We start from the raw sequence: 17389 nt of genomic DNA on the forward strand, positions 1-17389 counted from the left end.
TTGAAATCTATGAAAATCATGGAAAATAATTAAGAAAGTATTTGCTGTTGGTACATGACATAAAGATTTTGTGTAAAGATCAATGAACACAAATGTAAAAAATAACTACAACATATCCAACTGAAGAGAAAAAATGTAATAGAAAATAAAATCCAAATCTAATTGGAGAAAATCACCAAACAACTTGAAGTGTGGAAGAACACAATAAGTAGACCTATATAAGAATGGAGAAGATTATACACTCCACACTCATCTCCTTTACTTTGAAGCTTACCAAAATCTACAGACCAGTGACTTCTCACCAGTGACCACAGAAAACACTGTGCTGTTACTCCTGGAGATACATGTGATTCTTTTCAAGTAAACTTGAAAAATCCTGAACCACATACCAATGGAATGGATGAGAAAGCACTTTGCCTTTGATTCACCTATCGGAACTTAAGAACAGTGAAAAAAAATCCCAAAATATTTCTCTGTACAATTTCTGTAATACTCACTGAAAATTCCAAGGAAGGAAACTAAAAGAACACAGTTCATGGAAAATCATACACAGTAAATTTTTAAAAGTTGCCAAAGGAGGAAAATGGTCATCAGTAAGGCAAGAAAAATTGGCAGATTTGCATCAAGTAGGTGTTAATCACCTGTGTATGCTCATTGAACACCCAAGCCTCAATGATGCAACTTTCTGAATACACCCAGGGAATTTACATTATTATCATTATTAAAACTCAACAAACATATTTGAGAATAAAACTTGTAAAATATTTAAACAGTAAATTAGCAATGCAGTGTACATACTAATTTATGTCTGTCTGCCTTCAAACATGAAAAGACAATTTACAGATGATGTAGCAATAAGCAAAGCACAATTGCAAATGTGAGGCCCACATATTCTCAGCAAGCAGTGGTCAGTCTCTGTTGGCCATCAAGAGAACAGGTCAGACTGTTGTAAAAGACAGAACCGGTATCCTAATAGTATGGGTATCATAGTTGACCACTGTCTAGACTCATGAGTTATGAAGTAAATCCTATGACCACCTGGACAGGGGTGATTACATGGACACTGATGAGGATAGATCAAATAGAAAGCTACAGAAAGACATACTAGTCTAGCATTGATTCAACAAAATCTGCTGAAGCTGTTACTAATTTTACAAAATTAAATTTGTACCTCAAAGTAAATGTGGATTAGTGATCAGGTGATGATTTTAAAAAGCAGTTCTCTAAAAATAAATAATAGTCCCTAATGTATATCCCACCAGAACATCAATCTACCTAGGCAAAAACCACTCAACTATTATTATAAGACATTTAGTGGACATTGTACATATAAACTATAAAACCTACTTTGCTGCTGGAAATAAAGATGGCACACAGCACAATCCAAACTCATCCACATAGTAACCCCTCTAAGTCTAGAGTCTGCCCTCAACAGTCCTGCTCAAAACACAGCATCATGGGAAGTGAAGCTGTAGGACCCGAGTTGGATAAGTCATGGCTCTGGCCATAATAAAATCACCTCCCTTATCTAGGACAGAATACATAGGTCCTGGCAAAAGTCTCAGTCCCTGCCAGAGGGCCAAAAAGGATCTAAAGTGTACCAGTGACAGTTAACATATGGGAACAAAATTTCACAACTGATGCAGGATAGATATCCTGCCAAAGTTAGTTCTGTTCATTTTAAACAAATACTCTATTCCTGTCCTTATTTGGTCCTGCGCAGGACTGAGGTTTCCCAGGTCCTTTTCAAGCAAGGAGCGTAGAAACCACAGAACAACTCAGCTTGGGAGTGTCTCAGTAACACACTGGGAGCTTCTCTCTTAGGTTTTTGAAATTCTATTCTCTGGTCAGCATGTCTCATGTGATAGTTCATACAACCCAAACTCATGTTCACCAATGCAAGGTTGCTCCACGTTCTGCCCACTGAGCCAGGGGGGAAAATACACTATCTGAATGAAGACCAAATGACAGATTGTAAAAGCCCTTCCCTGCCCAACCTACCTTCCAGAATACTGATTTGACCCAGCCTATTGGATCAGTGATTTGAAACAGGATTTTCTGCAAGCTTTGCAGAGCTGTTTGTGTCTCCTTACTGTACTCTGTAGGTATTTTGTATTTGTTTTCCCTGATGATGGGATTGAGAGAACTTTTGTAAATAATCTAAAAACCTACAAAATGTTAGGAAAATGTAAAATGACTTCTGCTATCTCTAACAGCAATCTGCTTTGTTTAACTCAAAATTAAAGAACCCAGAGGCATTAACCGTAGAATGGGACATCTGGCCTCATCCAGAAATAACAGGGCACATCAAGACCCCAAACTCCAAAATTTTGTAAACCACATGATTATAAAAGTGTCAAGATGAAAAGATCCACTGCTAACTTTGTTTTCCTAACCCTGAACACCCACTACCTGTGGGCTAGAATAGACAGCAGACGAATCTTAAAGGTAAACTCCCTAACTACAAAGAATTGCTACATCTGGGTTAAAGTTAATTGTCTTGTGACCATGATTAGTGTATTGGTAATGTGAACTGAGGAGATGAAATGTAACCACCTGAATGAGATTGTGGCTGTACAACCCCATAAAAGAAGCTGTAACCCAGTATGGGGTTGATCACTAGCACTGCTTTTAGTGCAATCGGCCTTTTGTTGACAAAATAACCCTTTTGTTATTTTACTTCCATTCTGCATCTGTGTCACTTACCAATTCCTTCCCCAACAGGATCACAGCTATGCCATTGCACTTCAAGATTCAATGACACATTGAGGAAACTAAAAAAAAAAATCTGGATGCAAGCCATGGCAGAACATAGTGGAACAGAAGGAAAGTACTAAGGCAGTCAGAGGACAGAAAATCCAGTGAGATACTTGGCTTTATGGTGCACTTTCTTACTCATCATCTCCCAGTCTAATCATTTTCAATAAAGATAATAAAAGCATGCCAATGAGGAATCTAATTATTTAATAAATGAACATATTGGTATATGTTAGCAGTATGATATAGAGTAATCAAGTTGAAATTTAAAGATTTAAGTGCCTCAAATCAGTGACTTTCTTCAAGATCACAAGGAAATCCAGAATTCTAAAAACTAGACATAGAAGGAAGGCTAGAAGGATAGCTGCAATGTAGCTCCACCCTCGGTCACTTCCCTGTGATGAGGAAGGGACAGCTAAGAACTTAACACAGTATTTTTTCCATAATACTCTCTTTCTTCCTCAGTTTGAAAGTTTCCTCCTTTGGCATATTAATTTCTCCAAAGTAATGTTCTCCTCTTGATGGCTAGTCTTCTATTGTCACACTGGTTGATTTGAGAGATGCCTAGGATATTACTTAAGATCATGTCTCAGTGAGGCAAGAAGGCATGAGCTATGAGATTACATCTGGTGCATGGCACCTTCCTCTCACGCTCTTTCCCTCCTGACAAATCTCCATTGGAAGGATGAAAGGTTGGTAGTGGATGCCTGAAGTAACTTGAGACTGATATCCATATGCATGGCAAAGTCTGAAGCTGATCCACAGAAAAATGAGATTTCTTTTTTCCTTTTTATTTGATCTAAGGTACAAGCTTATTGGTTGTTGTCAGTGATAGATAGGGTGAGACATCCCTCCTGAGTTTCTATCCTAAAAATCAGTCATTTGCAGAGAAATACTAAGCTTTACAAATGGGCTAAGTGGTTTTTACTCATCTAGGGGACATAACACAATGATCATCACAAATGTGGAGAACCACCATGTTGAAGACCCCTGACTGCAACCCCCTGCTATAGCCTTTTTCCTTTTCCTTACTAACCCCTGGCATAATTATACAAGTACAGGCAGTGTGCTAGCTGCAGAGATAATTTCTTTTTCATTGGCCTAGAAAATGCAACTGGAGTACAGCCAAGGTGCTGACATATCCCATGGAGGCAAAACAGTAATGCATGGGCCAGGATTGCCTCCCCATTAAGGGCAGCCCCTGAGGCCAGATAAGCAGCCTGAAGAGGGGATGCGGCTCACATATGGGTCATGTCAGCACTGAAGCATTAACACTCAGAGCAAAGTCTTTTTCTCAGCAGTGAAAAGTTGCTTCTAGCTACATACTAAGTTACCATTAAGCTGTTATGGAAACTTGATAGTTCTGTGCTTGACGTACTAATGTCTAGGTCCTCTCCTACTAGCTACTCTGCAGAAGTGATTGTCCCCATGCATTCAACCACGACCCTCTGCCAATATTCCACTCATTCCTTGTACATTTGATAAAAGCTGACAGCTGCAGTGGATACAGGCTTTATGTTCCTCAGAATTGGCCATCCCAGAGACCTTCCCAGCTGCAGTTTTCTCTTGGTTTAATTTTCAGCCAGGTGCCACATCACTGTAGGAAACTGAATCTTTCATGAGAGTCCTCAGTAACTTGGGGTCCCTAATAACAAAAACTAAGTGAATCTTTCTTCTGCTAAACATACCTTTCACAGGTATTCTTGCTAGGGGGTACTTATTATCTGATTCCATCAATTATTTGCAAGTGAAAAAGCAAACATTTTCCAGTAAGACTTAGTCACATCCTCATAAAGAAGAAACTCACAAAATAACCTGTATATGAGACTCCTGCTTTCCAACACTCTGCAGCTTGTCAGTCAAGAGTACTTCAGGATGCACACAGATTAAAAGCAATAAAGGAAATTTTGTCATAATAAATCAGATGCCAAAAACTAATTTTTAAACAATAAAAATATATAGAAAAAAATCAGATATGAATTGTCTATTCTTTCCTGTGAATCAGTTTCCTCACCATTCAGGTGAGTATAAGGCCCCACTGCTCTATTCTTAGTGATTTACATTTTCTGTTCATCTTTTTAAAACTATTGCTGTACACCTACACCTTAACTAACGCATAATAGTCAGTTCTATAATAAATCCTAAGTGTCGTGTTCCTCTCCCTTTCACAAAGTGTAACCGCCCTACATTTGAATCCTTCTAAGGCTGAATCACACTGTTGAATTTGAAATTATGACTTTCAAGGTGTGTTACAGGACCTATGATGACAGTTTAGATGCACACTACAGAGATAGTTGGTGTGGCTGGGCTCAATGGCCTGACAGCACAGGAAAGAACACACATGCTATATCAGTGGGCTATGGTTTAGAGAATATGACATGAGTTTCAAAGACTCTTTTGTTTCCTTAGATTTTTAAAATTATAATTGTTAGTAATGTGTGTAGTATATGTGCATAGTAAATCTCAGTTTTTATTTCTCCTTCTCAGGCTCTTTTCTTTGGCCAGCATTAGATTTACCATTTAAATCCTCACAAAAGTAATTATCATGTATATCAATTAACATCCCCAGACTCATGAGAAAATTCATAAAATAATTCATTAGACTACTATACTAAATCATGGTACACTTAGGTATACTGTCCATGCTGGACTACAATAATTTTTTTCCTCTCTGACTTTTCCTCTATTGTCTCTCCTATATTTTTGCGCTTTATATACTGTTTCTCATATAAGAAAACCCGACATATTTAAGATATGTGTCGGATTTGTTTCACTTACTACTATGGTATCAAGGTGCACTCATTTTCCTACAAATAACTCAAGTATGACCCTCTTTATTGCACAATAGCACTGAATTGTGTATAACCACTACACATTCTCTGTCCATTCAATCTCACAATGGACATACTGCATCCAAGATTTAGCTATTATGATTATATTCTAGACATTTATTCTTTGTGTAGTAGCTATTCTGTAAATTATCTCGTCATCTGATAGTTTTTTGCTGTGCAGAAACTTTAAATTTGATGTGATCCCATTTATTGATGCCATTTACTATTTCTTGTGCAATCAGGGTTGTGTTCAGAAAATCTTCATCTATATCTATGTCATCCAGTTCTATTTGTTTTCTCTTCTAGCAGGTAGTTTCCATTCTAATATTTAGACACTTGATCCATTTTTAGTTTAGTGTATGGTTAAAAAATGTGTCCCAGTTCAATCTTTGGCATATGCATAGCCAGTTTTCCCAGCACCATTTGTCAGATAGGCTACTATTCCTCCAGTGGAAAGATATGGCTCCTTTGTCAAAGTTAAAGTAGATGAATGTGTGTGAAGCTGATCTGGCTTCCTCTATTCTGTTTTATGAATCCATAAGTAATTTTTAAAATAAACATGTAGTTTTTACTATACAGTGTTGTAGTGTAACTTGAGGTCCAAGACTCTGATGCTCCTTGCCTTGCCCTTTTTCCCCCCATCTTTACCTTTTTACCCATAATTGCATTTGCTATTCTAGGTCTCTTCTACTTCAATATGAATTTCAGGTTTTGTTTTCTTTAATTGTGTAGAGCCTGCTACTGACACTGGGATTGGAAATACATAATAGTTTTAGAAATATGGCTATTTTCACTATATTGGCTCTGCCTCTACAGGAACGTAGGACATCTCTTCATTTTCTGATAGCTTGTTCAATCTCCTTTCTCAGGGTACTATAATTTTCACTGTAGAGATCTTTCACTTTTTTGCTTAATTTCTAAATAATTCAATTTACTTGATGCTGTGAAAGTTATAGTTTCCCTAATTTCTCTTTTGGTGAGTTTGTTATTGGTACATGGGAACATTACTGATTTTTTGAGTGTGGACTTTGTATTCTACTGTGCTAGTGAATTTGGTTGTTAATACTAGGAGTCTTTTGCTGGAATTTCTGAGGTCATCTATATAGAAGTCCATGTCAATTGCAAATAATAATTTGTTCTTTCCTATCTATATCCCTTTTAATTTCATTCTCATATCTAACTGCTCTGTCTGGTGTTTCAAGAACTATACTGCACAGGAGGTGACAGCAGATATCCTTGCCTTGTTCCTGATTTCAGAGGGACAGCTTTCATTTCTACTTAGTGTTATATAGGCCACTGGCTTGCCACAGGTGAGCTTTATCAGATTGAGACAAAGACCTCCTATGCCTGTTTTGTTCAGAATTTTTATCACAAATGGATATTGAATTTAACAAATGCTTCCTCTGTATCAACTGACACAGATCATATGATTTTTGGCCTTGCCTTTTATGTGCTGTAACATAGTTATTGATATGTGTATGTTTTAACATAACTACATCCTTTGAATGAACGCTTTTTGGTCATGCTTTATGATCATTTTAATAATTTCTTGCACGTTGCAGATGTTATTGAGGGTTTTAACACCTATGTTCATTAAAGACATTGACTTGAAGCGGGTGAAGGGAGGGCAGGGAAATGGGGAATACAAGATACATCATGTAAGATACAAGATCCCAGTGATGAATGTAACTCTACTGTTTACCTTAAATGTACCAATAAACTTAATGGGAAAAAAAATACAAAAAAAAGACATTGACCTGTATTTCATTTTGGGGGAGCAGTTGGATCTTTTTCTAGTATTGAATTCAGGGTGATTCTTGCACAATTGATTTTGGATGTCTTCTCTTTTAATATCATTAAAGAGTTCGTGGAGTATTGGTGTTAAATTTTTTCAAAGTTCTTGTAGCACTGGGCTGTGAATTAATTGGGACCTGCAACTTTCTTAATAAGTTTTTTTAAAACTAGACATTTACTGGTAAATTTTAGATATACATAATAATAACACTCATCATGGAGAATTTGCACCTGTACATATTGGCAGATTTTTAATTGCTTCTTCAACTTCACTGACTGCTATTGGATTACTCAGAATATTTATACCCTCTTAACTCAGATTTGGTAGTTCATATGTATCTAGAATTCCATCCATTTGCTCTGAATTTTCCATTTCATTAGAGTACAGGTTCTCAAAGTAGGTGCCAATGTTCTTCTGGATTTTGGCACACTCCATTGTGATTTTGCCTTTTCATTTGTAACTGCATTGGTTTTGGTCATATTTTAGTAAGGATGGCTAAGGGTTTGTCCATTTTGTTTAATCTTTCAAAGAAATGACTCTCAATTAATTCTTTTTATTATTGTTAATATCAATTTAATTAACTTCTACTTTGATCTTTATAATGTCCTTCTTGAGACTCTTGAAACTCTGAAGGAAAGAAGGAATAAGAGAATTAAAGAAACAAGAAACAAAAAATAGATGGTGGGGGATAAGTATGAGAAGGAGAGGACAGAGGACAGACAGACGGAAGGAAAGGAAAAAGTATGGGGCCCAAACTGTCCCAACTAACTACACTTCTAGCCACAAGACTCTGAGGTAGGAGTTTGATGGGTGATGCTTGTTTCACATTGTTCTTCTAATCTTTATCCCTGAAGCTAAATATTATGGTATTTGACTACTCTATTCAGAACTCTACAAAACATTTCCATTATTTCAAAAATTGGGTCAAATGAAGAGCCAGAGTGCTTTACATCCACAGTGAAGTAACTTACACCCAAGGAGAAGGACATCTTTCAGATGGTGGCCACAATAAAGACACAGGCAAACATAATGAGGAATAAAAGTCAGTGAGATCTGATACATGGTGAGTAAAATTTCTTTTCCCTATCATTGAAATTCATTTTGGAAAATGTGGCAGAGAAAATCTGGGGTTACATTAGACTCATACAAGGCAAGATAACTACCATTGTCATCAAAGTGCAATATTCCAGGACAAAGCACCAAGACAGGTAAAGTCAGGAGAGATGTGTGCGTACTGTAACACAGAGGCATACAAAAGGACTTACCCCATAACTATGGAGAAGGGTTCAATGTAGCAAAAGCGCAAGAAAAACATATGATTAACTTCACACAGGTGTGGCGGAAAAGAAAGTTCATAAGCTTTGATTAATTCACTGAACATGATTTTAGATATGGAAAAAGAGGTACACAGATGTGTGTAGGCTGTATTCTTTCCAGACAGTACCATATTAACCAGATTCCCCAGCAATGTGAATAGGTACTTCAGGAGTATGGAGGACCTGGCCAGGAGTGAATGATTAAACTGAATAAACTGCAAGACCAAAGTGCACAGGCTCGATGAGAAGTGAAGAGTTAAAATGCAGGGCAAAGAGCAAAGAAGAAATAAAACTGTGAGGCTAAAAGCAGGATCTGTGAAGAATGAATGGTTAAAATGCAGGGCAAAACTATACAGGCTACATGAGAATCAAATGATTAAATAACAAGAAGTTTAGATTAATGAGGTATGTTGTGTCTGGCCATTGTCCTTCTCCTTGCCCCAAGAAAACCACCTTAACCTTGGGACAGCTCCTGCCCAAATTGTTTTTTCTCCTGTGTTTTGTTTTTCTTTCTTCCACTGATATTCTAAATAAAAGCCAGAGAGTTCTCAGCTTCAAAGTTTTTTGTTTTTTGTTTTTTTCCTCCAGAGAGTCTCCCTAAGGGTTGGGAGCTCTCATTTAGGATGTCGCCTCTGGGCCTCTTGGTGACCAAACTAAGTCTTATCTCCTGGTTATGTTTTTCATCCTTTATGCCACCTGCAGTCACTCACTGCAACAAGCAGATACAGGAGGAGAAATTCTGCTGGAGTTGAGAAGGGAAAGCTAAGAAATTGAAGAAGATAAACTGAGATCAGGTACAATCGTTCTGAAAAAGCACAGCTATGTATGTACTGTGACCGAACACAGAATGAAGACATAATGGTGAAAACTTATGCTGTGGCATAGCTTGAATGACAACTTAATAATTCTATCCTACTGAACAACTTCCTAGGGCTTCCAGTTTTTTTATTATCTATTCCAAAAATAAAGAGCTTATTTACCATGGTGATACAGTAAAATAAGATCAACATATGAAAAGTGTAAGCCAGAGCTTAGCATAAAATTTCATATAAAATCTTCATATCTTATAAAAAATATGAATATTACTTTTGCAAATTACATTGTTTTAATAAAGAAAAAATTGAAATAATAGAGGAATGCTTTTTTAAAATCCTATGTGTTTGTTTTGGGTTTTTTTGTTGTTGTTGTTTTTTTGGTTATTTTGAGACAGTGTCTCACTGCGTAGTTCAGACTGATCTGGAACTCACTATGTAGCCCAGGTTGGTCTCGAACTCACAACAATCCTCCTGCCTCAGCCTCCCCAGTGATGGGATTACAGGCGTGCGCCATCATGCCCGGCCCTATGTGTTTGTTTTTACCAATATGGATGTAGAAGGGATCTAGGACCTATTACTCAAAGCATGTGCTCTGCCACTGAACTACATTCGTATTCTACACATGTTCTTTTTGATGCAAAGTACATTTTGAAATAATTATTTCAATAGTGAGTCATGAAACACATTTAGAAATACATAAAATTATTGATAATTTTGGTATATGTCAAAATTTGAAAAAGTATGTACATTTCTATATACAGCACATAAGAAATTTATATAGAAAAATTCTTCATCAAAAATATATAACCTTCAAGTTCAATCCCAGGTACTGGGGGGAAAAAATGTATATATATATATATACAAATACATACACATACAACCATCTGTCTGTGGTAGTGCACAGCTGTATTCCCAGCACTCCGAGATTGAAGTAGGAGGGTTACTGCAAATTTGAGGCCAGCCTGGGCTATAGTGTATAGAAGGCCACTATGAACTACTACACAGCAAGATTCTGACTCAAAAGACTCCCAAAAATATATACAATAAGTAAGGAAGCACATAAGAAATTTATATAGAAAAATTCTTCATCAAAAATATATAACCTTCAAGTTCAATCCCAGGTACTGGGGGGAAAAAATGTATATATATATACAAATACATACACATACAACCATCTGTCTGTGGTAGTGCACAGCTGTATTCCCAGCACTCCGAGATTGAAGTACGAGGGTTACTGCAAATTTGAGGCCAGCCTGGGCTATAGTGTATAGAAGGCCACTATGAACTACTACACAGCAAGATTCTGACTCAAAAGACTCCCAAAAATATATACAATAAGTAAGGAAAGAGTAATCAATATATTGGAAAAGATGAGCAAACAAACAAACCACACACACAGGGTATGATACTAAGACACAAAAGGAAAATAAGAAATATCTACGAAAGCTGTAGATATTTAAATATTCAAAAAAGGTCTCACTAAGTCATCCAGGAAAGACATGAATAGTTGATCTTGCAACACTTTCCTGATTGCTGTGATCACAGGGGCATACCACTGTTCCTGGTGAACAAGTGACATATTAAAAGATATCAAACATAATAAACTACGATTTAATACATTTTGGTCAGTAAAATTAAAAAGAAGATGGGTATGTGTCACCACACCCAGCTTCTGACTGTCACATCTTGATCAGTATATTAAGTTTCAGGGAATCACTAGGAAATCTGCAAGCTGTTAAATTCATTAGCAAAGTTTCTGTGACAAGATTTACCTTTCAACTTCCTTTTGCCGGGGGACGGATGGGCCTCAAACTCAAGGCGATCCTCACACCTCAGCTTCCCAAGTGCTGGGATTACAAGTATGCATCACCATGCCCAGCTACCTCTCAAATCCTTTGATTTTCCAGCAACCCTCTTCTTTTAGACCACCCTTAGTTACATAGTGAATTCAAGGCCATCCTGGACTACATAGTGCCCATTTTTCCCAGAGCCATGGAATGAATTAAATCTCTTCACCAAGGTACGACTGTATATGCCCCCCCCCATGATTCAATTCTAGTATTCAATTATAGGGACACTAAAAAACACTTGTCTATTTATAATTGCTTCCATAGTAACCCAACTGTCCACATTTACTCCAATAATATTTTTACCTATCAGTATTACCACTAGGATTAGATTTTATCAAACTTTGAATGGAAAAAGACAAAATCAGTCATAACTGTTTCCATATTATTCATCAATCATCTTGGGTATATATACAAGAGTTATAACGATATAAGTCCACACAAAATTTATACATGCATATAAATACATGATTATATTGCAAATAGTTATGTTAAACAGAGACCAACAGGCAGTTAGAAATGGACCAGGCCCAAGATATATCCACTTTTGAGAAGAGATAAACAAGGTCTATAATTGAGGGCTGAGCTGATAGAAACCAGGCCCCAAGATGGAGACACAATGGTTAGGCTCACAAGCCTTACCAGAGATAAATTACTCAAAAGTTGTACTATAACTAGCACCATCTGGCCAGGTAAGCCCAAGAAATCTAACCAAAATAAGTGAATGGATGACCAGAAAATCCTGATCCTTACTCTTTCCAGGAATACCTTGGTTCTTTGTGCTAACAATTACAGATGAGTTAATGATGCCTGCACATGTATCCTTGTTAAGTGCCTTGCTTGAGCATTGTTAGATCAGTATTACCTAAGCAACTGTACTTTAAAGTCCCACAGGTTAATTTTAGCTTGAACTGAGTGAACCTGCAATATGATTCTACTGTATAAAAACTCCTAGAAAAAGCCTCACTGGCAACCCACTTTCCCACACTCTCCTGCAGTCAGGAGTTCTCTCTTTAGTTAACATCTTTCTAACTTGCCTTTTGAATCCTCAGCTCCTTTCTCTGGTGACATGAGACATGATGTAGGCTCACCTTACAGGAAGGGATGCATTTTAAACTAAATTATACACCTTATATTCACAAAAACCAAAAGGTAGAAACAATTGAAATGTTCATGAATTGATGAATAACCAAAAATAAAAGCTTTCTATATTATTCATTCATAAAAAGAAAATCCTGATAAATGCTGCAGTATAAATGAACATTGGAAATGTCATGCAAAAAAAGAATTACTGAGTGTTGAATTATCCACTTATACATAATGCCCAGAATATGAAAATTTATAGTGTACAAAGTACATTAGCAGTTCATAGGGCTTGAGAAAATAGGAGAAATAAGAAAATAGAATTTCTTTAGACACAAAAAAATTTCTAAATGGACTGGTGTGTTGATCATGTACATGTTTAAGTGAATGAATCAAATTATAAGTGAATTATATTTTAGTAAAGTTGGCAGAAACGATAATTCCTAGTTGATGATAAATGTTCAAAGAATTTGGAGAGCTATTCACACTACAACTTAATAACAATGAATGAAGGGAGAAAAGTTGGAAAGAGATATTTGAGAGAGAAAACTGAAAAAAAGGTATGAGAGTAACAAATGGAAACAAGAAGGAATAAAAAGATGGAAAAATAGAAGGGATATAGAAAGGAAGAAAGGAAATGACAAACAGAAATTAAAAGGAAGGAAAGAGTATGGCAAAGAAGACAGATGAGTGGAAGTAAAGGAAGCAACACGGGATCCAATGTGCTCCTCTATGCTGCACTGTTCTTCTGATGCTTGTCCCTATGGATGAAAGTGATAGGATTGTTGACCTTGTATGTCAGGCTCTGCATAGTCTCCTTAAGGTGTTTTAAAATTTGGGCTGGAAATGACTGATGAAGGATCAGACAGTTTGCCAAACACAGTGAGGTAGATTATATCCATGGAAAAGACAGTCTGCTATTTGCCAGCAAGCAACACTAAAGATGGCTGATATAATGAAGATATAGACAATGAGGACTAAACAGTGTACGAGACCACACTCATGTTTTATAAGATTTCTTCTCTGTAAAGTGCCTCCTCATGTGGGAAAATGTGGAAGGGGAAATCTTGGATTACGTTAGACTCACCCAAGGCGAGGTAGAAAACTGCTACTGTCACTAGAATTGATATAACTGAACACGTTCAAAGATAAAGCCACAGGGTAGACACTGTCACAAGGGGTAATATACATATTGTATCTCAGAGTCACAGAAATACACTGATCTCCTGATTTGATTGCTCTGGCAAATCTGGTTCATAGAGCATTCAAAACAGGAAACAATCTGATGAGTGTCACGTTCTACAGAGGGCTTTATGAAGAATTGAAAGAATGAGTCTACAAATGTTGCTTGAGTTTGAAAAGGAAAATATCTTGATCAACCCAAAGGAAATGGAATATAAAATGTATTCAAAATGCATAAAATATACCTGATCAAGCAAACATGATTGCTAAGCCTTGGATCCTCTAAACCTGCTTACTACTCATACCTTGATCTGAATGTGGAAATCTATATAACACAAAGCCAAATTTGTAATAAAACACTCAATATCTCATGCACTTTACTGGATACGATACCCTGTGAATCACTGATTTTTCACCCTTGTTGTCCTGTTTCTGAGAGAGCAGTGAATCATTGCTGCTATCCACCATCATAAGGAAGTATTGTACCATGTCTCCCTAGTATGATAAACGAGTACATTTCAAAATTAAAAGATTTGCACTAAATAGATTTTCTCTTCATTTCTAGAGAATTAATTCAGGGCTTTGTGTACGTTAGACAAGTTAGAATAGCGTGAGGTACATCCAAAATACTTTTTTCATACTGAAACAGAGTCTTGCTCAGTTATCTAGGCTGGGCTTGGTGATTTAATATTCCTCTCTCTGTCTCCCAAGTGTTTGGCAATAAAGGTGCACACCAGCAGGCTTCAGTCATGTTTACTTTACCCAACCGCTGAAATCTTGGTAAATCATGGTGATTTAAGAACCTCAACTTTAAATGGCAAGGTAATACATGTCTGTCATCCCAACAGTCAAGGACATAGAAACAGTGTCAAAAGTTCTCCCCATCCGGGGCCCACCACCCTTACTAAATTGGTCTCAAATTTTTTTAAAAATTTAAATTTGGGAGGATGTAGCTAAGAGCAAAATTCCTGAGTTCTGTCTTTGTACAATACAAAACATCAAATATACCTTGAAATCTTTTATATCCAATGGAAACCCCTTCCCATTCTACATCAGTCACGATGTCCAACATACTTTAAATCTAAAAGACCCGTGTCCTAATTTCCTATCTTGCCTCAAAAATCATTAGATAAGCCAATCAGTAGACACAAAAGTAGTATTTATCTATGACTAAGTTTCCTTTCTTTCTGTAGGCTTGTGTCCAATGTCCTACTCCTAGACCAAGCCAGCAGACAATCCTTCATTTATTATCTCATTAAATCAATCTGACCTCAAAAGTTTACTGTTCTGGTTGCTGATTTGGCCACCCTCCAAAATTCCCTGCTCTCCTATTTCCTTTCTACTTGCCTTTGCTCTTCCCTTTCAAAAAAAAATTCTTTTGTTCATATGCATTCATACACCTCTTACTATGGGAATTTACCCTTATTTTAGTACTTGTTTTACACAGTCATCTCAATCATTGTTTCAATTTTTAAAACAATGTCTAGAAACAGTCCAAGGACTACAGCAATTATTTCAGAGATGACACCCATTTCCTTTTCCACTCATAGGATTATCACATGTATCCATCCATCCCCGTAGAACCCCCAGTTCAGTGTATTTCTCAATGTGGGTTTTTAACTGGCAGCCCCTTCAGGAAGTTGTCCTTAGCAGGAACACTTTCCTCTCCCTTGCTAACACATTATCATACCCTGCATCTTTCTCAGCATTCTACTCTATGGAAAGTTTATCAAAATAGTCCAATTGTAAAGAATATTTTATTTAGTTAGCTTATAAATAAAGCACTTAGCTAGGGAAAGGGTCTGTGGGAGAGTTGGGAAATTGGTGGTTTTGATAAGAATTAAAATGAGAATAGACAATTTCCTAGGACTCTGAACCAATAGCTAACTTTCTGCACAACAAAGTATGCAGACTTCTCTCCCTACCAAAAGGAGTTTCAGCCAATCCCCACTAAGCTCCTGAGTTTCAAGGACTTTAAAATACAAAATAACCAGTTTTTCCCTAAAATTCATTTCCTTTAAACCCTGCATGCTGAGGAAATGGGTTAGAGAGCCTGAGTTAAGGTGGTTTTTTGGCCACGTGTGGTGGCTCATGTCTGTTATCCTAGCACTCGAGTATGAAAAAGGATCTCCAAGAGTTAGAGGACAGCCCGGGCTACACAGCCAGCCTCTCCAAAAACAACAACAAAAACAAAACACAGTGGTTGTTTAAATCTGTAGAGATGTGTGACGGGTGGTCACTAAAGAACTGAGCAATTATTATGTTCTGCTTGATTATAATCCTCTCTGTACTGAGAGCCCACACGGCCACTCACTTGGGACGCATCCTGGAAATCTGGGAGCTATTCTTATTGCCAATAAAATCTCTCCTAACTTCCTTCTTTGGTTCGAGACCTCACTTCTCAATGTTGTGAGATTACTAGCTGTTTATGCAGTAACACCATTGTGGGTAGAGGTCTCACGTAAATAATTAAAGTGATAATCTTTTCTTTGCCTAGTATGGAACCTTGGTTTGCCTTCAAACCCGGGCTTCCTTGTACTGGTGGAGAAACAGCTGTGTCCCGGACAGCCCAAGAAGGCATTGTGGGCTGGCAATGTCACAGTGGGGACAGGATGCTGGGGTCCCAGAACTGTCCCCGCCTCAGCAAACCGGGACAGATGATAACGCAGGACCAAAGACTCAGGAAGACCTCAGGGTGTGGAGCTAAGCAGAGTAGCAGTAGGACTGCCACAGCTGGGTCTGGCCACTTCCTCCCAGAACTGACAATTCCATCCCATTCCCAGCTCCCACTCCGTAACGTCACCATTGCGTGGCTCGAAGGTCTCCGAGGATCCTGTGAATGCAGCCTGCAGTAGGCAGAAGTCACCGAAACAAAGGTGATCTATCAGCGCGGGACTCTCAGCAACGCAATAACGCTTGGCGCGTCAGCGCCATGACACAGGAAGTCCCGCCCCCTCCGCCCAGCTGATTGGGTCGTTCAGACCGCACGAGCCTTCGTCGCTGATTGGCTCCCCTTTGGTTCTTAGCCTGCTGAGCTGAGCGTGAACTAAGGCGCAAACCTCTCGCCCTCAGAGGGCAGCCGTAACTTGGGAACTTCTGTACCAGTCTCTCTCCCTCCCTCTCTCCCTTCCTCCTTTTTCCGGCCCCCTCCCTCCCTCTCTCGATGTCAGTCTCACCTCCTACGAGGAGTACTTGCATTTAAAGGCTTTACTCCTAACTTTTCAGAGCTGACCTGGTTTTCTTTATGGGCTTAGTGGACTCTTCCTGAAAATGGGTCACAGGTGCTCAGAAGGTTCCAGGGTGAATATCCGATGGAAGAATCACTCCCTTGGTGACGATAAACACGAGTCCAGGCCAGGACGGGACAAAATGGCATGGGGGAGGGGACCTGCTGTGAATGAATCAGTCGGCTTCATCGCCAAAATTTTCACACTGTTTCTCCTTTTTATTCAAGTAAATTAGTATATGTAATCCAAGAGGAGTACAATTATTGTGTAAATGAAGAAATTAGAGGTAAATGATAGCAAATTTCTGCAAAAGAGTCTTCATTCTCCTGCAGAAAGAAAAACAAAACATTCCAACGCCCACAAACAAGCTTCATACTCTATCCAGGGTAAAAAACAAAACAAAACAAAACAAACCTGAATTCCGAATATAAACATATTGCCAAGCACAAGGGCCAGAATGTTTGCTGAAACAGAACCCCACACTCAATCCATTTGATCACTTTCTCGTAATGGGCCTGGGATACAGAAGAAATTTA

General features: G+C 37.9%; 1 protein-coding gene across 2 annotated transcripts in view; it reads right to left on the bottom strand.

Annotated features, from left to right (window-relative positions):
- Window positions 1-16579, bottom strand: part of LOC117283355 (zinc finger protein 14-like) — a 23259-nt gene extending 6680 nt beyond the window's left edge. For both annotated transcript variants that reach the window (XM_033756094.1, XM_033756095.1), the window contains exon 1: window positions 16430-16579. In XM_033756094.1, coding sequence (XP_033611985.1) covers window positions 16430-16432 — 3 coding nt within the window. In that variant the 5' untranslated portion in view covers window positions 16433-16579. The remainder of the gene's footprint in view (window positions 1-16429) is intronic.
- Window positions 16580-17389: the final 810 nt, after the last annotated feature.

Source organism: Fukomys damarensis, unplaced genomic scaffold (assembly GCF_012274545.1).
Source record: "Fukomys damarensis isolate Sample0158 unplaced genomic scaffold, DMR_v1.0_HiC HiC_scaffold_25, whole genome shotgun sequence".
In the NCBI taxonomy this organism is placed as follows: domain Eukaryota; kingdom Metazoa; phylum Chordata; class Mammalia; order Rodentia; family Bathyergidae; genus Fukomys; species Fukomys damarensis.